Source organism: Sphaerodactylus townsendi, linkage group LG02 (assembly GCF_021028975.2).
Source record: "Sphaerodactylus townsendi isolate TG3544 linkage group LG02, MPM_Stown_v2.3, whole genome shotgun sequence".
NCBI lineage: Eukaryota > Metazoa > Chordata > Lepidosauria > Squamata > Sphaerodactylidae > Sphaerodactylus > Sphaerodactylus townsendi.
The window spans coordinates 144,148,056-144,175,441 of NC_059426.1; the positions used below are offsets into that span (position 1 = coordinate 144,148,056).

The following is a 27,386-nucleotide window of genomic DNA, read 5'->3' on the forward strand; positions in this document are numbered from 1 at the left end:
ATTGACTTTATGCTTCTCACATGACAGACTTTGGACAGATTAGGCATTCTGCTTCCCCACTGGGCATCTCTCTTGAGTTGGCAGAGGTAGTCTGACATGCAGCAGGGACCTCATTGAGGCCAGTCCAGGGTTTCATAGCTTTTTTTGACTGCTTCGGGCCTCTCTCAAATTGTGATGGGCTCCGCCCATGAAAGAAGTCACACTAGGACTTAAATCTAATTGCACAGAATCTTTGTGGGAAGGTTTGGTTTTGGATATATGGCCTGACGTATGATTCAACCACTGTCTACTGTAGGCGTAGCTGCAATGGGGACATGGGGGGACATTTGCCCCGGGCAGCCCCACTTGTGGCACGTGGGGTGTGTGTGGAAAATCACCCCCCCCACACACACTCCCAGGAAGGAGGAGGGGTGTGGCTGGGGCTGGATGTGCTGAGGGACAGTTTGGAGGAAATTCCTTTTGGAGGGGCAGAAAGGGATGGGGGCAAATTACAAAATACTAATTTTCAGATGCCCTGAGGATGCTGGGAAACTGTAAAATGGCGCCCCCCTCTCCAATATGGGCAGCCATCCTCTCTCACCATGACCAAACAATGATTTTTTGCACCAGCTCACAAAACACCTCCCACCCCCAGCAAAACATACATGGCTCTCTCCCCACCAACTCTTTCCTAATTTTGCCCTCACACCAACCCTACGAGGTAGGCTGTTAGCCTGAGAAACAGTTCCAAGCCAGTGCAAGTGGGTATTAAGAAGAGTTTGGATTTATATCCCCCCTTTCTCTCCTGTAGGAGACTCAAAGGGGCTTACAAACTCCTTTCCCTTCCCCCCTCACAACAAACACCCTGTGAGGTGGGTGGGGCATGTAAATCTCTCACAAATCACCCCCAGCAAAACATTTACCAAACAAATGTCAGCATCATCTCTCACAAAACACCTCCAGTGGAATCCACCCCAAACAGCATCACTTTCAGTGGTGTTTAAACTGGGGACCCCAGATTCTCCCTTTAAGGTGGATGTAAAAGGAGAATCTGGGGTCCCCAGTTAAAACACCACTGAAAGTGATGCTGTTTTGGGATGGATTATCCCCCACTCTGAAACAGCATCACTTTCAATGTTTAAACTGGGGACCTCAGATTCTCCCTTTAAGTGGATTTAAAAGGAGAATCTGGGAAAATTTGGAGGGTGCCTGCTGTCAAGGGTGCAATTGTTAAGCTAGCAGCACCAAACTTTCAGGGTATCTTTAGGAGACTCTCCTGATGATACCACCCAGGTTTGGTGCAGGGGGTCCAAAGTTATGGACCCTCAAAGGTGTAGCCCCCATCTCCTATTAGAAACAATGGGGATTGGGGCACCCCCTTTGGGAGTCCATAACTTTGGACCCCCTTTGGGAGTCCATAACTTTGGACCCCCTGAACCAAATCTCACCAAACCTGGGTGGTGTCATCAGGAGAGTCTCCTGAAAAATCTGAAATTTTGGTGCTGCTAGCAGCCTAAAACCACGCCCACTGCAGGCCAAAAACTGAAAAACACTAAAAAATACAAAACATACACAAACGAACCTGAAATTTTTGCCCCCCCCCCCCCCAGTGACCAAATGGGGGACGCCTGGGCAAATACACCTCTGACTGATAGCAAGAGTCCTAATGCAACTGAACCTGCATCAGGCAATAATTTCAGTGGGAAAAGCTGTGTTAGGTTATCCTGTAGGCTAATGAAATTTTATTCCAGTGAATAGGTATAACCCTTTTAGTTTTCTGATAACAGTATACGCACAGAAAGGTTTAACTAGTGTTTTTCTCCTTTGTGAGCAGTCAGTTCCTGTAACAGAAGCCAGTGCTGGCTCTTAAAAACACTTTTAAGAGCTGTGAAGTGTACGTACATGGAGCACTATGGTACAGTAGTGAGAATGCCAGTCTAGGTGTGGAGAAGCTGAGTCAGATGCTCACGCAGCCATGCAGCTCATTAAGTTACCTTGGATCGGTTACACACTCTCTCTGTTTGATCTATTTGATAGGATTGTTGTGAGGTAAAAACCGAAGAGAATTATGAACTTTGTCTCAGGCTTCTTGGAGAAAGTGTGGGATAAAAATTTAAAACACACATGGGAATAACACAGGCTAGAATGTTGTAGGCTTCATAGAAGTGCAAGAGAGCCAGGATGATATAATGGCTAAGGCCGTGATGGCGAACCTATGGCACGGGTGCCCAAGGCGGCACTCAGAGCCATCTCTGTGGGCTCACATGCCATCATCTCCCCCTCCCCCAGCCAGAGGCGGCTGCCAGCAAACGCGTTGGGAGTCATGCTGCACAGGCTTGCCGTGCACAAGACGCTGCCGGCTGGGGCTGAGCTTCAGGGAGGTCCTCTTGAATCAACCTGATTTGCTGTAAATACCATCTACCGCCCCACTAGTACCCCCCTCCCCCACAAAGCTTGGGGGACTGGAGGCTGACACGCTTTTCTTGGTGTGTAACTTTTGGGACCAAACTAAAACTTTGGGGGTAGGATTAAAAAGCAGCAGTCTGGGTGAGGGGCTTCCATAGGGAGGAGTACATCTGCCAAGAGCAGGGCAGGCACAGTGGTGGGATTCAGGCGCCCGCCCCGATTGGAGTGAACTGTTTGTTAAGGGCCCCCCCTCCCCTGGGAGAGAGAGTGATGGAGCTTTTAGTGCCTGGGAGCCCAGGGTGGGGAGGAGAGATCTTGCAAGGTCCCTAGGCTTGTGATGCCAATCCCATTCCCACAGGATCAAAGCAAAAGTACAAAAGACAAAAGGCATTTCACATTGATAAAGAATTGACTGGCAGGAAAGGGAGAGGAGCATCCCTTCCCCACCCCCCTTGTCAGAATTAGGGCCATTCTGACAGAGGCAAATGTGGGACAGAGAGGTCCATTTCAAAATATTCTCCATGCTTTCATTTTTCTGTTCCTGGTGCAAATTGTGGGAAGTCAAGTGCTGTGATGACAGATGGCTGCTCCACCAATTTAGCTTTCCTGAAGTTATCCCACCCCTCGCACAGCATTCTTGCTTAGGATTGCCTTCCTTGACTGCCTTTTTACTCCTATTTTGTGGTGGTGAGGTTATTGGGTTTCAGAAAGTGAAAGTTTTACTTCCCTCTCCCCCTTTCCCTGCCAGGCCTCCAGTGTGATAATACTGTAATGATTTCACAGAGATTATTAGCATTAAACCTCAGACCTAGCTTTGGAGTAGCAGTGTAGGTAACCCTGTTAAGCGCTGTTAAACCCCACTGATTTTCATAGGAAGAACTAAAGCGTGGTCCTTTACCTGGGAGTAAGCTCGGTTGCTGGCAATGGGGCTTGCTTCTGAGTAAACCCTCCTAAGGTTGTGATTCACCCATTCAAAGCGTTGCATAGTTGCTTCAAAGCAAAGCCACTGACTACCACCAAGCTCACTCCCATGTAACGCGCACCTTGGAGCCAACCGTTTTTTCTAAACTAAAACCTCAGTATTCAGGTTAAATTGCTGTGTTGGCACTTTGCGATAAATAAGTGAGTTTTGGGTTGCAGTTTGGGCACTCGGTCTCAAAAAGGTTCAACATCACTGGGCTAAGGTGTTGGACTAGGACAGGGGTAGGGAACCTGCGGCTCTCCAGATGTTCAGGAACTACAATTCCCATCAGCCCCTACCAGCATGGCCAATTGGCCATGCTGGTAGGGGCTGATGGGAATTGTAGTTCCTGAACATCTGGAGAGCCGCAGGTTCCCTACCCCTGGACTAGGACCTTAGAAACTCAGGTTCAAGTCCCCACTCAGGTCATGGAGGCTTGCTGGGTGACCTTCAGCCAGTCATACACTCTCAGCCCTGATTCTGACCAGTATTTGGATGGGAGACCTCCAATACGAGGGTTGTAACACGGAGATGGGCAACGACAAACTACCTTTAAAGCCCTGAAGCCTTGAAAACACCTCCAGCTCCATGCACCAGCTATGCTCCTCTCAACAGTTTGCAATCACCTCACCAGACCTCAGACCTCTCCCTGTAGCTGCATATAATCTGCAGACAGCCTACCAAAGGACACAAGAAAGAGTATCTTCAGACAGACATTCAAGAAAAGATGCAAGGCAGTATAGCTTGCCAGATGTTTTGGTAGAAGGCTGAATTACTCCCTTTTTGCAATGGGAGAATATTTCTTGTTTCTATTTGTAAACAGACTTGAAGCTAAACTGGGGAAAGGTAACAAGAGTATTACATGATTTGCTCGTTTGCTGATCGAAAGATTGGTGTTTCCCTCTATTCCAGCTGGCATTCAGTACAGGCCACTCACTCCAGTGCTACTATATCAACATTCAAGAAGAGTTACCTTTACTTTCCAGGGAACATCAACCAGAAAAATATTCACACAGGTTTTATTTGGAAGTCTTTTATTAAGCAGAACATAATTAGATTTCTTTTTGTCAAGCGGTCTCTCTCAGCTGAACGTGCATTATTACTTTCTCAAAAGCTAATATAGTTCCTGCTGTTCCACACCCTTTTCCAAATGATACCCAACTCTGTGTTAGTTGCTGAAGATGTAAAAAAGTGGTAATTCTGGAAGAAAACGTTCTGGGGAAGATAATTAAAAATTTCATTTAAAATGTTTAGTACCTACAAAAATCTAGGATATATGTACATTATTAGCAACACAGAAGCATCAGAGCACAGTGACATTTAAGACAAGTTGCAACTTAGAGAGCAAGTCTGCATGAGGACTATCAAATATATGGGCCACCATTAGCTTTGGGGCTGATGGCCTAAAGCCTCAGGCTCCATATATTTGTTCTCATTATTTGGGTTTTCTTCCCAAATCATTTCTCCCCTCTGCAACTGCCTGTAAAAGCAGCAGAGGTGGTTTTATTTAACGGGATGGCTAAAAATACTGGCCAAGCAGGCATGATTTGGCAAATGGCAACAGACAAGTCTTGCTTATTTCAGTGCACTTATGTTTTTGGACATTGTTTTGGTAAACTGACACCTGTTGGCGTATCCCAGCCGCCTAGAAATATCTACCTGCAGATGATTAGGTAATGTGCTAGCTGCCATAGCTGCCTGCATAAAAATCTTATTTTCCTCATTTTGTCTATGAGTTGTTGAGCATATCAACTAGTTAACTAGGAATGGCTCTTAAGTCCTAAGCAGCAAAGCAACTCCAAGATCACCACAGCATCACATCAAGAGGGTCAAGTTCACATGGAAAGCACTCAGGGTGACCAGCCAGAATGCAAGTTAGCAAGCTAAGATCCAGTTCCCACATATAGTTCATCATGACAATTTAGCCCAAGATAGTATTCATCATGTCAATCTGATCAGGAGGAATTATTTTCATCCATGAGATGAAAGAGAGAACAACATTCATGCCATTTGGTCAGAAGCTGGAGAACAAACTCCTTCATCAGACATGTATTCAACTATCATCTGGTGCGTTTTTGTAATATATTCACCGTGAGAGACAGTGTAAAATCTACTTGCTTCAAGAGTTTGTGGGGGAAAGGTAGGGAGAGAACTTTCAAGCCTTGAGACCTGCACAATAGTTAGCTGTCATCCTTCACCATTTTAAGCTTGATAGATCTGCCTCTACTGACCATATGAACAGACTCAGTTAGCATAGAAGGTTAAAGCACATCATATTTGCAAATAATTTCTATTCTAACAGTGAGTTTAAATCTTGCCAAGAACACAGCAATTAAGGCTTTTAAAAAAAATAGTAGTGTTCTTTGCAGTATTCTCACCTACTTTTCAGGACACAAACATAATATTGCTTCCACACACACACAAGCACCACCACAAAGAACTTCTGGACCAGTTCTCGCTTTACTTTTTGTACTCTAGGATGCATGCCCATACCAGATATGAAATCTGAACATCTCTCAGAATTTGAGCCTTTAAAATATTGTCAGCAAAGTCTGAGCCTTAAGCAATCATGTACACTTTAAAAGAAATCATCACCCACCCAACCCCCCAAAAAGCCTGTGCACATCTGAAAAATACAAGGGCTACGTTACACATATACTGGAATCCATACTAGAATGCAAAGAGGCAACTGAAAATCAACCCTTAGACAGTGCTGAGAATAGCATCCTCTGTTTGGATGAGGGTCCCTCACATTTCAAGCTCTGGTCCTAGGACATCTTATCAGGTTTCTGTACAGAGCAGCAGCACAGCAACGTATGAAAAAGAGGACTATGACCATGTTTAGCATGAACAGGTATTTAGTTGCCCAGCTTCCAAAGATACACTTATTGCTGTACATCAATATACGGTCTTTGGACTAGTGTGCTCAATTGGACCCTTCCTGCCCATTGCATTTGTCCTCAGGAATGGGAGTGAGGTGGGGGAGAACGAAACACAACCTGACTTCAAAAATGAACATACAGAGACTTCAGAGATCAGGTCCACATAGCAAATAATGTTTCCTCGCTCTCCCTGGCTTTTCCACCTATGCAATCATTTCAGCTGATGCAGGTATTTTGGAAACTTGGTTTAGGTAGAGTTCATAGAAGAAATTCCAATTACTCCAAATCCAGCAACTCATGCATTAATGCAAAAACAATAAAGGGGGGGGGGGGCAGAGATAGTAATAAAAGAGTTACAACACTCACTGTCCTCGTTTAGTATCAGGTGCACTTAGTAGTGTTAGTCTTTTGAAATATTCATTTCTGCTTTTATCCCAATGAAGCATATCACACAGAATTTCACTTGCTGTTCTTCGTGAGTGATCAACAGGCACAATGTAAAGCCAGGGAAGTTGGGTTTTTTGTTCCTAGAAGCCAATCCTTTCCACATTACATTATGTTGATAGCTTGAGAACCACAGCAAGTTTCTTCAAAGCATCTTAAAACTATTTTGGAATTAAATGTATGTTTGAAATATTGGGGTGGGGGAAGAGAAGAACTAGAGCTGTGGAGGTGACTTTTGCACGTCTTGTGTCAAATATTTGATTCCTATGGTATACTTTGATATACGTATCCCTCCCCCCCCCCCCAATAAAATATACTGGACTGTAAACCACAGCAATCTTTCATTAGCAGGTGGATACTTCTATTAGTGGGGGAGGGGAGATTTTTATTAGTCCCCACTTCACACCACCACACATCAGACCCATGTAATTCTTGAAAGATCTATGATCTTGAAAGATCCTTTGGATCCAAGCCACTGTGTCCTTCCTACCAAGCGAGACATGGAAGGGGGGGTGGGGGTGGAAGTCCTGCAGTCTCATTTGCCACCCGGTCTTTCCTGCTTCTTGCTGCCCCCACTTAAAGGTCACCTCCCCAAACACATAAAACTTCACATTTGTTGGGCAATATCAGGCCATATGATAGACGTGCTGACAACACCTCTTCCATTGCTTACCTGACTTTCCACATTTCTCTGAACAGGACTATTAAGGTTTTTATTTTTTAATCAGACCTGAATTCTCAAAACATACCACCTGCCATCATCCATCTGGTTATATTTCCCTATTCTTACAGATTTTACAGAAGCACTTCTACAAATAAAATCATGGGTGATGCAATAAATGAAAACGAGGTTCAAGAACAGCCAAAATTTGGTACTCAACTTTATACAAAGTCCATAAAAATGTCAATCACTTGTAAGACATGCCTTTACAGCTATTTCTTAGTGAACTTGACTGTGTGCACGCGTATGTGTGTGTAAAAACATGTGCACAGCTCTACTGCTAGGACACATAGCATGAATTTTATTTTTGGCGAGAACTTTTTAGCACTGAATTTCCAGTCTTTACCCAAACTGTAAAGGATAAACCAGTAAAGCCTACAGCTAACCAGTTTAATTCTCTCAAAGGAAAGAATTTTGAGAATACCTGCTGTTTACATTCTAGTTCTATGAAGAGTCTGGCCCAGATCAGGGGAGTGTTATGATATTATAGGAAACAGTGGCATCTGTATAGTTTACTTCCATACTTTAGGACTTCAGAAAATACCGGTGTAACTCAGAAGATTTGCTGCAACAGTTAGCACTGTCCTCAAGCAAGCTAAAGACAGAGAAAAGCGGAGTGTTGTCAGTATGGTCAGTGTTTTGATCTGGGATGAACACAGGTTTGAGCTGGTGGCAGGTCCTCAAAAACAATGCTGCTAAAATCTGATGGAAAGACAAAAATTCCAGAAAGACCAATTCTAGTTAATCAAAGAATACCCAGAACTTAGGTGAAATGAAAAATTAAATACTGTTTTTATTGCTTCCTTCTTCTTCTGCATTTGGCTTTTGATGCATAAGGGCCACATGACTCAGTAGAAACAGCATGCAAGCCCCTGCTCCCATCACCCTGTTAAGTTTCAAGATGTCCAGCATATCTGACCCTCTAACTGGATGAGTGTGCTTGCTGGCAGTGATATACCATGCAACATGAACCACTGTTGTGACCCATCCCACAGTCTACTATCAGTATTTCTGAATTCTGATTCACCCCTCAGGAATCCTTATGCTGAACTTACTGAAGTTCTTGCTACACAGAAATAGAAAACAGAGACTAATAATTCTGAGGCAGAGGCTCATTAAGCAGTCCCGTGAATCTTGAGCTGCTCAAATGTAATCCTTTGAGAGAAGTCAGACAGAGAAAGAGTGAGGTTTGTTATGTATAAAAAGTCAACGAATTCTGGTATTAAAGAACACTGACAGCGTGCCTTCACAGTGCATGTGCAAAATAACGTAACTGCACCTTGTCCTATCTACACATTCTATATGATCTCCAGCAAATAACGAGAATACAGCCATCATAAACTGAGTACCCTTGAGGACACTTAGCTGTGGCCATTTTTAATACCTGTAATTGCCACTTTTTTCTACATCAATTCTCGCTTTAATTTGCTACTGAGAATCAAATTCTCCAGTGTGATCATTTTCTAAAAAGTGACTCATGCCCATCTTTTCACTTTCAAGGGCTCCACAGGACTGATTTCTTTTGAAAGTAGAAAAAGCAGGGACGAAACAGAAGAAAGTTCTCTTAACAGATTTTTTTCCAGATCCAACTAGAGAAAGACTGTGTCTAAACCACTACATTCTTACAATTCGGCCTAATTTCAGAAGGCTGCCTCCACTTGCATGAAGAATCCCAAGACCATTGCAAGAGCTTCTACCTGCCCAGTTTTAAAGGCTGGAGTTCTGTTAACTGCACTTGATGTGTCCGTCTCAAAAGCAGCCTGATATCAAATTGTAGGGCAAATGCTTATCTGTGTGGAGAGCAGATTTAACTGATGCTGCCTACTTCTGTGGTCCCAGCAAAGACAGGAAGGAGCAGAGGCATGAAATACCACTGTACCATGTGGTTAGTGTTCTTGGTACAATAGCTCAATTTAGCCATGTGGGCATTTAAAAAAAACCCTTTTAGGAAATTGAGTGGAAAAAATAAGGCACCTGAAGAGTTCCAGAGTATGATTTCCTCCTTCTGATGGACAATATAACGATGTCGTGATTTTCCTCTCATTTGCAAGAGGTTTCCAACCAAAGACAATTAAAAAAGCAAAATTCAAATCTGGCAGCAGGTACATCCTGAAGCTGGATTACTTGTACAAATGCCCATGAGGACTGTCTACTTCAGGGATAATTTTGCCACTTACCTTAGAGGAAAGATTGGTACTTAGACCGAAAAGGTCCCAGAAGGTCCCCCTGCTTGTTCCTTGAGGAACTGAACAACAGTCCTGAAAATGGCAAACTAGCCACCACTTAACAGGAAATTAAAAAGTGTGCTAAGCTTTAAATCAAGCAAATGCAAAAAAAGAATATACTTTGGTTGATTATTTCTTGTTAAATACATTTAAATTAGCAGCCAACAATCTCCTCAGAAGCTCTGACTGAAAATGAAAGGTCTTGCACTCCCAAGGTGGTGAGACTTTAGGTATGAATCTGGAAATGTTGTGACAGAAGTACTGTAGCTCACAGTGTCCACATGGCAGCATGACAGGTAACATGCCCACTGCCAACTATGGGCACTGTGATGTCACTGTGACAAAAAAAATTTAAGGAAGCAGCATGTCAGAGCCATGCATCTTCCAATGGCAAGACGATGAAGCGATAGGAATAAAAGCCAGATTTTGCTTTGCCACGTACAAAACACAATTTAGAGCTCCTGTAACTACTTCAGTTGTGCAAGTATAAAGTCTCTGTTTATATGCTAAAGCAGTAAGTGAGTGCTTGGTTCAAGAACCTTGGCCTCAGAACCATACAAGAGTCTTGTTATAGAGGAGCAAACCCCACAGGACACAGAGGGAGAACTCAGTCTTCTGTCTCTTCATATGTGGTCTCATCGAAAGGCCGGTCAAGGAGAGGTACCAACTGGTGACGGGAATATTTTATTTGCAAGAGGTCTCCGATTTCATCAATTTCCTTTAAAGCCTGAAAAACAGAGGAACAGCAGATATTAAAGGTGAAAATAAATCACGCCCCCACATTATACGAAGTGGCATCAGGGGCGCATTATATCAGCGTGGTGCAGTGATTACAATGTTGGTCTGGGATCTGGGAGACCCAGCTTTAAATCCCCACTCCGCTATGTCGGCTTGCTTGGTGAGCTTGGGCCAATTGCACACTCTTGACTTCACCTACCTCACAAAGTTGCTCTTAGAGTAAAATGGAGAGAACAGTTTGAACTATTTGGGGTCCCCACTGGGTAGAAAAGTAGGGTGTAAACAAAATGAATAATTTCCATAGACTTCCCTCATCAAGTAGGGTGTAAACAAAATGAATAATTTCCATAGATTTCCCTCCCCATCCCTGTGGAGTATCCCCTGACCCACCAGAGCAATTTTTGGATGTGTGCACATAAGGAGATATGATGAGAAAGGAAGGGCACAAAGGTTTTGTTCTATAGCCGTGGTGGGGAACCTATGGCACAATTGGCCATGCTGGCAGGGGCTGATGGGAATTGTCGTCCATGAACATCTGGAGTGCCATAGGTTCACCACCACTGTTCTATAGGCAAAACAGAACTTGTAGTCTAGGATCCACCCTGAAGACTTACAGAGGTTACAGTTTGCTCAAGTCCAAATTTTACCCCGATGGCTCATGGGACTAGCTTCCCGGTTCTCGGATCTTCTACATTTTTAAAAAATGCATGTATTTCACAGTTATTTTGAGCAGACTGAGAGTTTTCAGGAATGTAGTTTCTTTTATCTTATTGCGCTCAGAACAACAGTTTACTCTCCTACTGCACATTGCAGAGTTATACAGCAAGAAGAAGAAATGCGTTAGTAGATCCTCTGCAATTCCACACAAGAACAGAAGGTCAGTATCTAGTGTCAAGCACAACATCCTGAGAAACCTCAGCATTTGCTTTTAAGATGGCATGGCTCTAGCCTACAAAAATAGTTTGGAAGCATTTGTGAGTCTCAGCAACTTCCAATAAAATCCATGGAACCAGCTGGGGAAAGTTTTCCTTGCCTCTCCTATGACCTAACAGAAGCAGAATGTATAAAATAGCACAATTTTTTTATAGTCAGGAATTCATTCTCTGTACAGAATTTACAGTTCAGTGAAGAGAATGCACAGTCTGCAACTCACTGTTTATGCCTCCCATTAATTCAGTGGCTTCTCTTCCAGAGCGCTTTGCTCGAACCAGTGCGATTAATAGTGCGATTATTCTCCTCGCTAGATGAATAATGAACCTTTTCTGTTTTCACCCTGTCTCTTCTTACCCCACAACTTTTTAATATGCCGCTCATCTTTGCCCCTCCTTCTCAGGAGTAAATACATGACAAGCACCTGAGGAAATAACCCCCTCCCCAAATCAGTAGCTCTTATCTCCTCAATAATACAGTCTTAATAATGGACAATGGAAAACAAATGAGCACCATACATTTCAAAGTGAGGATACACTTTGGAAGGGCAGAGCCCTAATTTATGCTGCACAGGGGAGCAGGGAAGGAAGAATTACAAGGAAAGGAACTGGTAAGCACAGTTTAACAGTGAACATATTTTCAGCAGAAGTTTAGCACAAAAAGCAACATATGGAAATCATTTGAGGTTGAATTTCAGTTGAAAAGAGTCTGCTAACTGTTGTTCTTGAACTCAGATTTAGGATTTTATTAATTTAAAACAAAGAGGAACATGTGACTTGCAAAAGACTACAAAGGAAATGGCATGGCTGAACTCTGACTTTGGGAAAGTGTAATATATTTTTCATCACTGAAAAGAAAGAACCAGCCCACAGGGATGCAGGTTATGAGGGGCTTTGCTCTGATCCAAGGCCAGAATATTTTCAGGCCAGGAAGTTTTACTTACATAAAACAGTTTCACATTGTAACAGAGACCTGTTACCCATCATGTGGGTGGATTTAATACGAGAGTATTACAAATAATGTTGTTGGGGTTTGTGTGTGTGTGTGTGTGTGTGTGTGTGTGTGTGAGACAGAGAGAGAGAGAGAGAGAGAGAGACTTCCTCACTCAACAATGGTGGGAGGGAGAGAAGGAAAACACATTTTCTTTCTAGCAAGGCACCACTAAAATTCAGGAATTGTGAGGCAAGCTCTATATAGCCTCCCTTCTTCCCACTCAGTTTAGGCTCCCTCTAAAAATCATCCACTGACTAGTGCAGTGATGGCGCACCTTTTTGAGACTGAATGCCCAAACTGCAACCCAAAACCCACTTATTTATCGCAAAGTGCCAACACGGCAATTTAACCTGAATACTGAGGTTTTAGTTTAGAAAAAATGGTTGGCTCTGGGGCGTGCATTTCTCAAGAGTAAGTTTGGTGGTAGAAGGTGGCTTTGCTTTGAAGCAACCATGCAACTCTTCAAACGGGTGAATATCGACCCTAGGAGGGTTTACTCAGAAGCAAGCCACATTGCCAGCAACTGAACTTACTCCCAGGTAAAGGATCGCATTTTAGTTCTTTGTATGAAAATCAGTGGGGTTTAATAGCGCTTAACAGGGTTACCTATACTGCTTCCCCAAAACTAGGTCTTAGGTTTAATGCTAATAATCGAGCCCAGCGGCCCAGGCCAGCCTGGATGAGTGTGTGTGTGGGGGGCGATTCCCTCCCACATGATGAACTCTGTTTGTGCATGCCCACAGAGTGGGCTCTGAGTGCCACCTCTGGCACCCGTGCCATAGGTTCGCCATCACTGGACTAGTGCATACTTCATTTTTTACCACTTTTTGATAATCTGGTAAAAATGGTTTGATTCTGATGACTCCACACTCTGACCATGATGAACACAAGCAAGTTCATGAATTCTGGAGAAAAGGAAGGATGAACACTGTAAGATCATTTTCTTCCAAGTTATTTTGGTACTCTTAAATGAACAGGAGGTGATGTTCCTGGCGCTGCTTATGCCACGGCAAAAGAAAACAGACCTCAGTTAGTGTCCTCATGTAGCATGGAACAGTTGACAGCTGGTTTGAAAATGACTGCTTGAAAGGAATTAGGGGAGTCCAGTGGTACTGTAGAGATGAATGGACTGGCTCCAAGCCTTCACAGTGGAGCAAGTTTGCTAAAACAATTTGTGCCATGCAGCCTTTCCTCCAGCAGCCAAGCCCATCAGAGTAGCCCTCTGCTGTTGAACATCAGGGGATTCTCCAGAACGGGCTATGCAGGACAAGGGTCAGAAGCGGGGGAGGGGGAGCTCACTGAGAGTTGCCCCCCTTCCTTGTGCGAGTGCTTCATTTGTACAGTCTTGGATCTAATCTGATTAAGTTATTGTGGCATAAGTTTTTATTGTATTGTATTATTTGATTTGTATACCACCCTACCCCGAAGGGCTCAGGGCGGTGAACAAACATCAATAATCATAACATCAAGAAACAAAACATCAATAAATAAAGGAGTGTTCCTTTCAGACTTGTGCTGATGAGGGCTTGTGGTTGTGTTTTGCTGGCCAGCTAGGCTTCTTCTGGGATAGTTTGGCGAACTGTGATGAATGGGACCACAGCAGATGGGTCAGCTGTTGCAGAATTTCCACGTCATCTTAATTCCTGATCTGAGTCACTCTTCATTTCAGTAGCCAACCACAATAGAGGGACGAAGCTATCCCCCCAAAACATCAGTAAATGCCTCAGAGAGTGTGTAGCTGAAACCTATAGGCCCCAAGGTCTCACTGTCCCAATAGGAATAACAGCACATTCAGTACACCACATGTACACCAATGTGGCTTTTAATAACAACGCATCGGTGGAAAAGATGTGCAAGGCTGCTACATGGTCTTTTCTCTCCACCCTCGTCAAACATTACAGACTAAATGTGGACTAGAATCCCCTTTGCCAGAAGCAACAAAAGTGACTTTGGTCTACACACCCTATATCACAATACATTTGCTATTCTTTGAAGCATAACAGTAAACCTGTACATTTCAAAAGTGGTGTTCACTGAAGAGGATCAAAACTTAGCTCTGAAATAGCAATTTTAAAAAAGCAATGCAACTATATGAAGAACAGAAAGTTTAGACGGATTACATCTTCAGAACTTTCGAGACAAATTGAACAGGATGCACAGTGCCATTTTCATTAGGGCAGCATCGGAATGGATTCCCTTGTTTGTTTCTGCTTTTCTAAATATGAGTGTTCCAACCTGTCTCAAGTCCTGGCTTGGATCCAGCAATTTTTACAGGTAAAAAGGGTTCTGTCCATGCCCCCAGTGCTGCCCCTGAGGAAAAGGGACCCATCTAGATCAGCTGTGGGGAATAGGAAGTCAAAGATCCACAACAAGGAGGGAAGAACTGGCAAAAACAACCTGCCCATTCTGTTCATGGAATTTCCTTCACTGGATGCAAGCCATCATGTGACAAGACTGCATAATGAAACTATATTTAACTATTGGTGATTGTAAGTGCGTTGTTCATGCATGAGCCACACAGAATCTGTTCGGATTCTTTTGGTTCTCCACTAAACAAACCAGAAACTGGGCAAGATGGTGCACAGATGTGCTGTATACAACATGTACTAAACCTTTCTACATAGATTTTTTCAGCATCCAAATGATTTGTCCCTGTCAAACACACAAGAGAGAGTGTTCATTTTTAAACTGAGTCTACTACCCAATTGGTCTCACGGTACCCAAGACTTTCAAGTTCTCAAGTATTTAATACTGGTCTTTCAAAGATTACTTAATCTACTAAATTATCTTTAGTAGTAATTCCTTTGTTCCGTAAATTAACATTCAGTCGTGTTTGCTTGCAAATGTTCAACCACGTAAATGTATAGTGTTAGCCCTACACCTGTACAATGAAAGCATTATATGTATAATATATTTATACACAAAACAGTATGGAGTGAGATCAAAAGTAACTGAGAACTTGAATTTATGTTAATATAGGTTTTCTAAAAAAGATTTCTGAATGTTTCTAGGGAAATAAAACTCCTAATATATGAAATCCTCAGCACCTTCTAACCATAATTGCAGTCCTCTGACAACACACTTAGAGAGTTACCCAGCTCCATTACCTGCATGGTATCAAAGTGCTACCACCCACAATCTGAAGGACTCTTAACTGGATTAAAACTTCAACACTTTTGACATGGAGGCCAACAAGTTAATCAATCTGTTCCTCTACAGCAGGATAAAAAATCACAAGTGTTGTCTAGAATGAATTCTTCATACAGCTCATGGCCTCCCAAGCAAGCATGTAAGCACAGCACTGTTCTTGAGAATGATAGCTCTAGAATCCGATGGATGCAGTACAGAAATCTTAGCACCGTAACAAGGGATCAGTTCAGAACCAAGAGCAAAATGTTTTTCCATCAACAGTTCTCACACATCAATGCAGCACTCTATAGCAATTGAATGGAAAGACGTAAGGTAGCATGATTCAGAGGGCATGCACAAAATTCCTGTACCACCCTAACTGGCCAGAAGATCCTTTACATGTCTAGCCTCTGTGGGGCTACTGCTATACACCCCCCACCCCCATCCCCCCAAAAAAGAAAGAAAAAAAGAGAAAAGAAACTAGCTCAAATTGACTTTTGCTTTCAGAGAAAGAACAGACTGAAACTTAAAGGTACTTACAGTGTCAAGCATCTCTCTGGTATGTGCTGCCGATAAACAAAATCTGGCTCTGGATTCAATTATAGGAGTGGCAGGGAAACCTACAACAACAACCGCTACATTCCTTTTCAACATCTCTCGCCCAAATGCTCTGCAAAAGACAAGACAAAGTTAATGGCTGTAACAAAAGGAAGAGCAGCCCCCACTTCCACCATAAGTCCTACACTGCTCCAACTCAAGAAGGCCTTTGGTGAAGAGTGATGGGGAAGCCTCTACTTCCAGCTTCTACTGTTTTGCCATGGCAAAAGAATGCCTGAACACAAAGACCTCTTTTGTTCAGTCCAGAGGTGTTCCTAGAAAGGTTTTAACTGTTATCAAGTTTTCACAAAGCTGAAAGATTGTATTTGGCAAGGGCTGGTCTCTTAGCAGGCTGCTTCTAAATGGATCTGTAACTCCAGCTTGAAAATCATGTTGAGAAAATACAGCAATTTCAGCTTAGGAGTTCACTTACCAAGAATTCCAATCACTGCCCCTCTTCAGCTGCCTGCTATCCAAACAGAAGGTTAAGAACATAAGAACATAAGAACAAGCCAGCTGGATCAGACCAAAGTCCATCTAGTCCAGCTCTCTGCTACTCGCAGTGGCCCACCAGGTGCCTTTGGGAGCTCACATGTAGGATGTGAAAGCAATGGCCTTCTGCGGCTGTTGCTCCCGATCACCTGGTCTGTTAAGGCATTTGCAATCTCAGATCAAAGAGGATCAAGATTGGTAGCCATAAATCGACTTCTCCTCCATAAATCTGTCCAAGCCCCTTTTAAAGCTATCCAGGTTAGTGGCCATCACCACCTCCTGTGGCAGCATATTCCAAACACCAATCACACGTTGCGTGAAGAAGTGTTTCCTTTGATTAGTCCTAATTCTTCCAAGGTTGGTGCTGTTCAGGAATATTCAGAGCCCAGCATTTTGAGATTCCAACAGTTGCAAATAAATCAGGTAGTTTTTGACATTTTGGTATACACAACTTAGCTGTGTATTAGACTCAGCTTCCAATTTGGGTGGCAGGGATCATTTTACTTTTTGTTGACATTCTACTGCATATTCTTGCCTGTCAACATACAACTGCATCTCCTTCAGTCTGCATTTCAGGGTTTGAATTAAGAAGTGAACTGTCTGCAATGGTTGCTATGTTTTCAACTTTTGGGGGGCCCGGCTGCTGAGCCCGCCCCTCTCATTGCCCTGTGCAGTGGCTGTGTATTTGACCATCTACCAGCCCCCTCCCAGGGTTTGATCACTTGGGTGTGATGCCAGACGTCTCTTGCTATTAACTATTGAAGGTTACTGCTGCTATAATTCTAAGGTTTTGTATTATTTTTACTGGGATTATTCGATTTTTTTTTACTGTGTTTGTTGTTGTTTTGCTGTACACCGCCCTGAGCCCTTCGGGGGGGGGGGGGTAGGGCGATTTATCAAATTGAATAAACAAACAAACAAACAAGCAAACTGCTGAATGGCTACTTCCTCTGTATACAACTTACGCAATTTTTGCAGGCATATATAGCATCAAAGGTATAACAGGAGAGTCTTCATTTCCATAGATGATGAAGCCCATATTCTTAAGCTGCTTCCGAAAATACTTGGTGTTGGCAGACAGTTGCTGTATCCTCTGCTTGCCTGAAGCACAAAAATGGAAGGAAATGTATTGTACTCTTCCTGAATCGTGTTTGGATATCAATACTGGTACTAACAGCTTGAGAGAAACTCATATTAAAGTGTTACAAAATGTTAGCATCCCCTCACTGTGACCAAGGCTCTCTTCAATTTCACATTTATCCTTCAACAAATCTTAAGAGAACAGTAAAATTTGCCTGCAGGTCTTGGGTTAACAGCAAAAATATTCTACACTAGCTTATAACAAGGAACCAAATGTACATGAAAAAGAGGTATTTAGTTGGGAAGATCATGTCTACTTTTCCTCAGGTAACCAATAAGCCAGTAAGGTACAAATGCTGTGGATAAGGGGAAAATGCCATGAGCAGTTGAATGTCATATACAGTGTAAGTAACATTTCTAGATTAAGACAGGCACAGGCTTTTGAAACACAATTTTATGAACATCTGAAGGGCCAGAGTTGGACACCCCTGCTTTAGATACATAGAGAAAGATTTTGTAGCAGCAGAGGGTTCTCCTGGGAAAATTCATGGCAGATCATAAAATTAATTAAATGAGCATTTCTCTGGCAGCTACGGTACATCTAGTGGACTGCCTACCCACATCATACCAAGAAGCTAGTAGGTCTACCATTGCTTTCAGAGCTGCACTCTGATGTACAAAGCAGTGAGGAGGCACCCTAGGAAGAACCATGACTCAAGAAAACCATATCAGTGTCCTAAGAACAAGAGTGGTACGGTATACAGTATACTTCAGAGCCAAACATGTCATATTCTGATCTCACAATCAAGGAGAAAGACAGCGGGATCAGTGTTTGCTTTACAGTCTAGCTCATACTCTGACAACAGACTAATTTAACTGGAGTCTTTAGAAATTAAAAACTACAAAGGCAGGAAAGATCCCATATGTTTCTTTCATTCACAAGAATATGAAAAGTGGAGTTGCTCAAGAGGGCAACAGAATGGTCAGTTGCTGTATATACTCAGCTCACTGGGGATAAAGTGTAGACCTTGAGTCTCCGAACGATGACTCAAGGGCCTCATTCCGTTCACTACAAGATTTTATCCAGCCCAGATAGCTCACTCACCCCTTGCTTGAGGCCACAAAAGGAGGAGATGGAGGCTCTGGCTGTGTGGAGGCGGCCCAGGCGCTTTGGCCAACCCGTTACCAAAAAGCCCAGGTGCGGAAAGTGGGGTGAGCAAAGGGAAGATGATAAGTGGCTCAAGCAAGCCCGCTCGGAGGTGAGGCTTTGGCTTGGCTTCCAGACCCGCACAGCTTCACTCAATCGTGCACTTTCCCTCCCCCTTTCCTTCTCTGTCCCTTCGTCCCCTCCAACATGTTGGTGCCAGGCAGCCAAAGTCAACAAGAAGGCGCTCAACTCCAATCTCAACTGGGCTGACAAGATCTAGGCTGACAAGATCTCAGTCAAAGAGCAACAGGAAGCAATTGAGCCCATGGATGAAAGTACACTCTACTCTCAAGGTTTAAAAAATGAAACAGCTAAAAAAAGGGGTCAAAAGTGTAAAAGAGGGTGGGCTTCAGTTGCCGGGGTAGTGTAAGTAGGCATTTTGACAAAACATAACTTCCTCCTTTGGCATGTTTAATTATGATGTTTAAACAAGCATCCTTACAGTTTAAGATGATTCTTTTAAGTAAAATTCTCTCCTAATTATGACTTTTGAGCCTTCCCACTTGATGGAGAATCAGCAGAACCTATAGGATTTTATTTGGAATTGACATTCGCCTTTGTAATTTTCTTTGTTTTTTTTTTCAATTTTCTGTTTCACTGGAAAAGAAGCTTGGTTTTAAATGTAAGGGTCACATTTCTCTTTTGTACTGAATCATATCATGCTGATTACAAAAAAGTGCCACATAAAACTTATTCATTTATTTTTATAAAACTGATTTATTTTTTTTTGGCCCACGACTATTTGTAAAATATACAATGTGGCCCTCATGCTGAAAAGTTTGGAGACCCCAGCTATAGCCGACTGGGAAAGGTAATGGCAAACCAGCCTCATAAACAATCTGCCTAGTAAACCTTGTGATGTAGCATTACCCCATGGGTCTGTATTGACCCTGTGCCTACATGGGAGACTACCTTTACTTCAAAACAGAGTTGAAGTTATTGTCTGTGAAAGCCTTGCCAGTCTTCACTGTACATTCTGCACTTTTTCACTGCATTGCTCTCCAGTATTGCAAACCCACTTCACTGTTTTCTACAGTTTTCTAGTGAATGATCTAATTTCCAAGGTCTGAGATTAGCATCTGTTTCTGTTTGGATCACATGGCAAACTCAAAAGACCTTTCCAGGATGACCTGGCTAGTTTTTCTGGTGCTTGGAGTTATAAACATCTGTTCCTTTATGCAACAGATTTAAATCTGAGTAATGCTTACTGGTTCAGAGGTCAACTTCATCACATTAAATACTATCACAATTTTAGCAGTGTTCATATGAAATTATAGAAACTGTATCACTAAGAGGAGGAAAAGACTACATTCTGCCATCTGTACACAGAACTGTTATTTTGGGATCCAGTGGAAATACAAAAGACAGATGTAGAATTTTTTTTTTTAAAAAAAAAACCCAAATTCCTCTGTTTGGACAACTAGGGCATGCTGAATATGTCATTTCATAAGCCTTGGATGAGGCAAAATAGTCTTCACTCTCCTTCCATGATGACAGATTTGCATGACACCATTAAACAGAAGCAGAATTTGTGGCGGTTTTCCTGCCTTAGGCATCCAACCAAGGGCTACCGCCAGTGATAAAAATCAGAGCCTGAGTAGCAACAGGCCTGCTGGGTTGCCTTTGATTTCACCAGGATACACATAACACAAAGTACAAGAAGCCGCCTCAGGCTTTCTTTCCACAGCATGTCGGATTTTAAATGTGAGCTGGTACTTACAGATGCAAAACATGTATGTAAACAGTTCTGCTCAGGTGTCCCAATGTAGAAGAGATTATTTATATTCAAGTTCTTATATGAGGCAGGGAAAGGGCATGCTGATGCACGCACGGTGCCACAAAAAGTGTGAAGCGGCTATTTGGCAGCAGCCTCTTACAAGAATTTTCCTTCTGGACAAACAAGACAGACACCATATCTGAATACAAGCACTCTATTGAGAACATAAGAGGAGCCTGGTTGGATCAGACCAGTGGTCCATCTAGTCCACAGTGGCCAATGTTGCTCCGGAGGGTCAACAAACAGGACATTAAGGTCCAGGCTTTTCTCTAAGCTTGCCTTATAGTACTGGGTTTCCGTGCTAGGAGGCAACATCCCATAGTTTAATACACACTGTCAGTTATTTCAAGATGCCTCTATCTTGAAAGCAAAACACAATCCAACAAATTAGAGCAGTGATGTTGAACCTTTTTGAGACCGAGTGCCCAAACTGCAACCCAAAACTCACTTATTTATCGCAAAGTGCCAACACAGCAATTTAACCTGAATACTGAGGTTTTAGTTTAGAAAAAACGGTTGGCTCCAAGGTGCACGTTACATGGGAGTGAGCTTGGTGGTAGTCAGTGGCTTTGCTTTGAAGCAACTGTGCAACGCTTTGAATAGGTGAATCACAACCTTAGGAGGGTTTACTCAGAAGCAAGCCCCATTGCCAGCAACCGAGCTTACTCCCAAGTAAAGGATCGCACTTTAGTTCTTCCCATGAAAATCAGTGGGGTTTAACAGCGCTTAACAGGGTTACCTACACTGCTTCCCCAAAGCTAGGTCTGAGGTTTAATGCTAATAATCTCTGTGAGATCATTACACTATTATCACACTGGAGGCCTGGCAGGGGAAGGGGGAGGGGTGTGGGGGAGAGGGAAGTAAAACTTTCACTTTCTGAAACCCAATAACCTCACCACCACAAAACAGAAGTAAAAAGGCAGTCAAGGAAGGCAATCCTATAAAAGCTTAAGGAAAACCTGCTTAATCGCGAGGGGTGGGACACCTTCACGAAAGCTAAATTGGGGGAACAGCCATCTGTCATCACAGCACTTGACTTCCCACAATTTGCACCAGGAACAGAAAAATGAAAGCATGGAGAATATTTTGAAATGGACCTCTCTGTCCCACATTTGCCTCTGTCAGAATGGCCCTAATTCTGACAAGGGGGGTGGGGAAGGGATGCTCAGGGCGGTAAGGGATGCTCAGGGCAGTAAGGGATGCTCCTCTCCCTGCCAGTCAATTCTTTATCAATGTGAAATGCCTTTTGTCTTTTGTACTTTTGCTTTGATCCTGTGGGAATTGGATTGGCGTCGCAGCCTAGGGACCTTGCAAGATCTCTCCTCCCCACCCTGGGCTCCCAGGCACTAAAAGCCCCATCATTCTCTCTCCCAGGGGAGGGGGGGCTCTTAACAAACAGTTCACTCTAATTGGGGCGGGCGCCTGAATCCCACCACTGTGCCTGCCCTGCTCTTGGCAGATGTACTTCCTCCCTATGGGAAGCCCTCCACCCCAGACTGCTGCTTTTAATCCTACCCCCCAAAGAGTTTTTTTTTTTTTAGTTTGGTCCCAAAAGTTACACACCAAGAAAAGCGTGTCAGCCTCCAGTCCCCCAAGCTTTGTGGGGGAGGGGCGGTAGATGGTACTTACAGCAAATCAGGTTGATTCAAGAGGACCTCCCTGAAGCTCAGCCCCAGCCGGCAGAGCGTCTTGTGCACGGCAAGCCTGTGCAGCATGACTCCCAACACGTTTGCTGGCAGCCGCCTCTGGCTGGGTGAGGGGGGAAGGGGGAGGGGGAGATGATGGCATGCATGCCCACAGAGATGGCTCTGAGTGCCGCCTTGGGCACCCGTGCCGTAGGTTCGCCATCACGGGATTAGAGAAACCAGATCTAATGAGGCTGCACCAAAAGCTGATGCCTACAGGAAATAAGTCTGATGATAAGTCAACCAAAACATATTAAGGTATCTTTAGTGAAGGGTGGGACATAGCAAGGGAAGTTCCTATTGTGCACATTCCACAATCCAAAAGACAAGTGTTTTTTCTCTGTTGGATTATTTTATTCAATTTCCAACACATAGTTTGGGTGGGAAAGAGAAAGAAAGCTATCCAGGTTGTTACCATGAGCCAGACATACGAGATGCTTTCACAGAACATGACAAGGAGTTACTCTGATAACATCATCCTCATTTTTTATGCCAAAAGGTTTATGCAAAATGACAACTAGTAGGGTCCATTACCTTGAAGCAGTACTTTAAAAAAATACTATTTTTACTTGAAATAATAATATATGTTCTGATGCAAGGCCTTCTCTTCTAACATTATTGGAGCAGTTCTGGGTTCAAACCTGTCTGCAATCTGCATGTTAATCTGTAATCTTAAACTGTTTCATAGCTTTTTAATAAGACAATTTACGATAGATTAAAATATTTTGTTGGTGCAGGAAACTTGCAGTTTTCAGTTTAAGTTCCACTGCCTTCGGTTTCATTCCAATATTGTTTATGAACATGAAGAAATAAGAGTATAGCTGTTCTGAAATTACACTGCTATTATTCAAAAAGTAAACTATCCTCAGGTATATATTTTTCTCGGGGGCAGAGAAGTACAATTTCTCAGTTTGCAAAATGGCCAGCTCCCGGCTCTTGACAGTGTGCAATCAACACCTAAGTCATCTGTCTCAAGAGCCTGAGTGTGATTCTGGATGCCACCCTTTCTGTGGAGGCCCAGATCACAAATGTGGCCAAACTGGCATTTTTCCATCTATGTCAGGTCATGCAATTGGCACCCTACCTGTCTTGCTCTGTCATAGCCTCAGTGACCCATGCAATGGTCACCTCCAGACTGGATTACTGTTAACATGCTCTACACAGGACTACCTTTGGGTCTGATCTGGAAATGCAGCTGCATGGGTTCTTACTGTCCTTACTGGGAAACATGGAGAGCCCACATACAACCTGTGTTCCATCAGCTGCACATGGAGTACAGAATCACTTCAAGATTTTAGTACTGCAATTAATATTGTACCTGCAGGACCACCTCTCCCAAAGAGCATTTCTCTCTGCTAATAACAATGTACTAGTGATCCCTGGCCCAAAATGTGTCCAGCTGTGTTCTTTCTTTTTGGCTCTGGCCCCAACCTGCTAGAATGCTCTGTCTCAGGGCCCTGCAGGATTTAGCTCAGTTCCACAAGGCCTGCAAGACAGAGCTATTCCACCAGGCCTATAGTTGGGGGGAGCTACAAAGTTGTGGTCCATCTTGGTGGCCCATCTTGGCTGGCCTCCCTTCCTCTTCCTCCTAATATGTTTGTGTGCAAGAGTGGCCAGAGAAAACTGTTTTTACTTTAAATGACTCCATCCTGATTGGACTTTTAGCCACCATAATGCAACTGTATGTGTTTTTATTGACTATGCTGGAAACTTCTGTCTTAGGAAACACCTGGAGATTTGGGAAATGGACCCTGACAAGAGCAGTGTTTGGGAATCTCAGCAAGTTACAACGCCATCTTCCAAAGCTGCCATTTTTTTCCGGGGAACTCAGTTTTGGAGATCAATTGTAAATGCCAGGAGATCTCCAGGCTCCACCTGGGGATTGGCAACCTTAGTTGGAGTAATGTAGGGCCAGGAATTTAGTTCTTCCCCAGTGCAGGAATAAAGGAGTGAATAAAGTATCTTCTCTGTGATAGGAGGTTATTACAATGTTTGCACTACGTGGAATGCAGACTGGTGAACATTTGAAATTTGAGATCACTTTCTTCGAAGCCCAGCCCGAGAAGAATCATCAGTGGTGCTAAAACAGCAGAGTTGATATTGGTAAGGAACATACAGGACAATTGTTTGAGTTTCAAGCCACCAAGATCTGTGCCTTGGTGAAACATTTATGGTTAAATACAGTTGCGTTGCAGTTCCTTTCACTGCCATAAACCTGCCTACGCTGAACTCACAATGTTCATATTTGGCAGTTTGCCCGGGCCATTTCAACTTTGTAAAATTTCAAATGAGTTATACAATCTGATTGAACTCACCTACAATATCAAAGCCACCTCTAGGTTGCTACTATATTTACAATTTTTACAAGTGTATGTTATGCTTGTGCTCAAATTTTGCAACCCATCTTCTCTTCTTGGAGTGAATCTAGAATACATTTAATTAGACATTTAAGTGGTACTTACATGTTAATTTGGCATATTGGTTTTAATTGTAATTTTGTATTATGTAAGATGTTTTATTTGGAAAGTTTTAAAATGTTGTACACTGCCCAGAGTCCTTCAGGGGTGGGTGGTCTATTAAATTCAAATAATAAATAAAAATAAATAAAAATTCATAATAGAATTTGGAAAGCTGAATAAAGTTTGAACGGTGCACAGATGGATACAACAGGAACTTTACAAGCACTTCCTCTCACTTACTGCCAGGGGAGACTAAAGTAATATCTCCAAGTACACTCCAAGGAATCTACGTCTGGGCCAACTGTCCCACTGGAGGGGGGAACTCTGCTTTCCTTTAGGCTAGGGGTCTGCAACCTGTGGGTCTCCAGATGTTCATGGACTACAATTCCCATCAGCCCCTGCCAGCATGGCCAATTGGGGGCTGATGGGATTTGTAGTCCATGAACATCTGGAGACCCACAGGTTGCAGACCCCTGCTTTAGGCTGTCAATGGCAGTAGGCTGTCATGCCTGGGAAGGCAGCCATCATGGTCTTAAACCTCTTACAAGAACCTCAAGTCTCACAAGAGAACAGTGGCTTCCACAGGGCATGCACAGCTTGCCAGAGGCACTTTCAAGAACGGGCGGTGGTCAAGGTAGATATGCTTTACTTCCTCCCCAGACAAGCAACAGGCAGAGAAGAGAAGAGAAGAAAGAAACAGTGGGCAGTCAACTCCCTTCAGTTGAGGGGATAAGAAGGTCCATCAAAATTAAAAAATGAAACAACGATCCTTAATCACTAAAGTTAAAGAACCACCATACTAAACACACACACACTTCCTGCCGATACTAGAATTACTACCACATGCAAAAATCTAACAGTGCTTGGGTAACTCTGGCTAGATTTATAAACTTTCCTGGCTTTCAATTTTAGAGAGACTTGAAATAGTTATGTGAATATTATTCCTTTCAAAGAAATGACATGGCAGCAATCCTTAGCTTGCAGCCCAGTTGCTGGCAGTCACATGGTACGGCTTTCTCTTCATCTTCCAGAAGAAAGTCAGCCTGCTTGCCTTCCAACTGGGCACACTGCTGCACAAGATGAAAGGGAGTATCCTGCATGAAGAACTCATTTCACAATTTACCCAGCATGCAACAGAATTTCCCAAACAACAATGGATGAGCTGTTCCACAGAGAGGGAAGCAGTGTGCCCATGAATCTTGGCCTGAGGTCCAATGCACTGAAGGAACCCATCAGTCTCAATTTCATGGCGCATTCAACTTTTTACATTTCTTATTTCCAAGCCTCAAGAGTATACACACACAAAAGTGAAAAAAGCAACAACCAAGAAAATACTACGCACCCACTGATGTGGATATTTCCTGCCCTCTCCAGCAACCTTAAGTCTTACAAAAAACTGGTCTCTGAGGTTAACAGGATCCACATGGACAAGAAGCCACAAAGCCGGGTGGGAGTTGCTATACCAGTGACGAAGAACCTATGGCACGGGTGCCAGAGGTGGCACTCAGAGCCCTCTCTGTGGGTACAGCGCATGAAACAGAGTTGCCGATCATGTGGGAAGTAGGAAAATCCCACACACACACACCCACATCTAGGCTGGCTCTGGAGGCCACTGAGCACAACGTGATCGCGACTGCTGATGAGCAGGGAGGGACTTCGGCTGGTGGCCCTGGAGGACTCTGCTGGAGGCTAGCTGGGCAAAGGCTGGCCCCTGCTCGAAATGAGATGTGAGAAGCGGAGGAAGAGGGAGCCAACTGTTTTTTTCTAAACTAAAACCTCAGCATCCGGGTTAAATTGCTGTGTTGGCACTTTGTGATAAATAAGTGGGGTTTGGGTTGCAATTTGGGCACTCGGTCTCAAAAAGGTTTGCCATCACTGTGCTATACTGTTGCAAGAAGAGCTGGTTTCCTCACAACGGGAATCTGGGTCACATGGGCTTTTTGTCCATTTGGGTTCAGTGTCCATCATCATCAGCTATGAGGAGAGATGCTGGAGGAAAGCAGAGGCAGGAAAGATCAGTATCCATGAACATCTTCCATGTCAAAGGATCCAACTGATAGCTCACAGGACTGGGGGAAAAAACCCAGTGCAGAATTGGGGCTGTTCCAACTCTAAGACTCCAAACCACAAGCATATCCAAGATGACAAACCCCCACAAACCAATGAAAAAAGCAAAGAGCCTACCATCCCCTACAAAATGTTCTGTTTTCTTCCCTCAATCTTAGTAAAACGTTGTAGGAATATTATTAACTCAGGAGAGAAATGTCCAGGTCTGGCAAATCACAGGATTCATTTAAGAAGCAGCAAATCGACCACTGGAAAAAAATGTGTATTCAATATAAAACACCATCCATTTTAGCATGTAGCTCCATCAAGCCATTTTAGTTGGTGCTGCAACAATGTACAGCCACATGCCTGCTAAAAGTACCCCAAGTTAGACTTTCATGGTCCTTAGAAGAAGCATCCGCTGTCAACACCTCACTATGAGCCCTCCCAGTGGATCTAGCACTGGGAGGACAGAGTGACTGTGGATCTTCAAGGCATGTAAAAACCCATACTTTGAAAACTTCAGGAGTACTTTTGACATTGTCGATGAAGATGCAGTTTTATCGAAGTTATTAAAATGTATTGGGAACTCAGTTAAAACTCAAAATGCCTGAGAACAGCCGTACAAGCCTGTT

General features: G+C 43.4%; 1 protein-coding gene across 1 annotated transcript in view; it reads right to left on the reverse strand.

Annotated features, from left to right (window-relative positions):
• Window positions 1–4,363: 4,363 nt before the first annotated feature.
• Window positions 4,364–27,386, reverse strand: part of SPTLC2 (serine palmitoyltransferase long chain base subunit 2) — a 100,628-nt gene continuing 77,605 nt past the window's right edge. The window contains exons 10-12 of the mRNA XM_048485017.1: window positions 17,463–17,598; window positions 15,949–16,078; window positions 4,364–10,345 (exon numbers count right to left, since the gene is read on the reverse strand). Coding sequence (XP_048340974.1) covers window positions 10,226–10,345; window positions 15,949–16,078; window positions 17,463–17,598 — 386 coding nt within the window. The 3' untranslated portion in view covers window positions 4,364–10,225. The remainder of the gene's footprint in view (window positions 10,346–15,948; window positions 16,079–17,462; window positions 17,599–27,386) is intronic.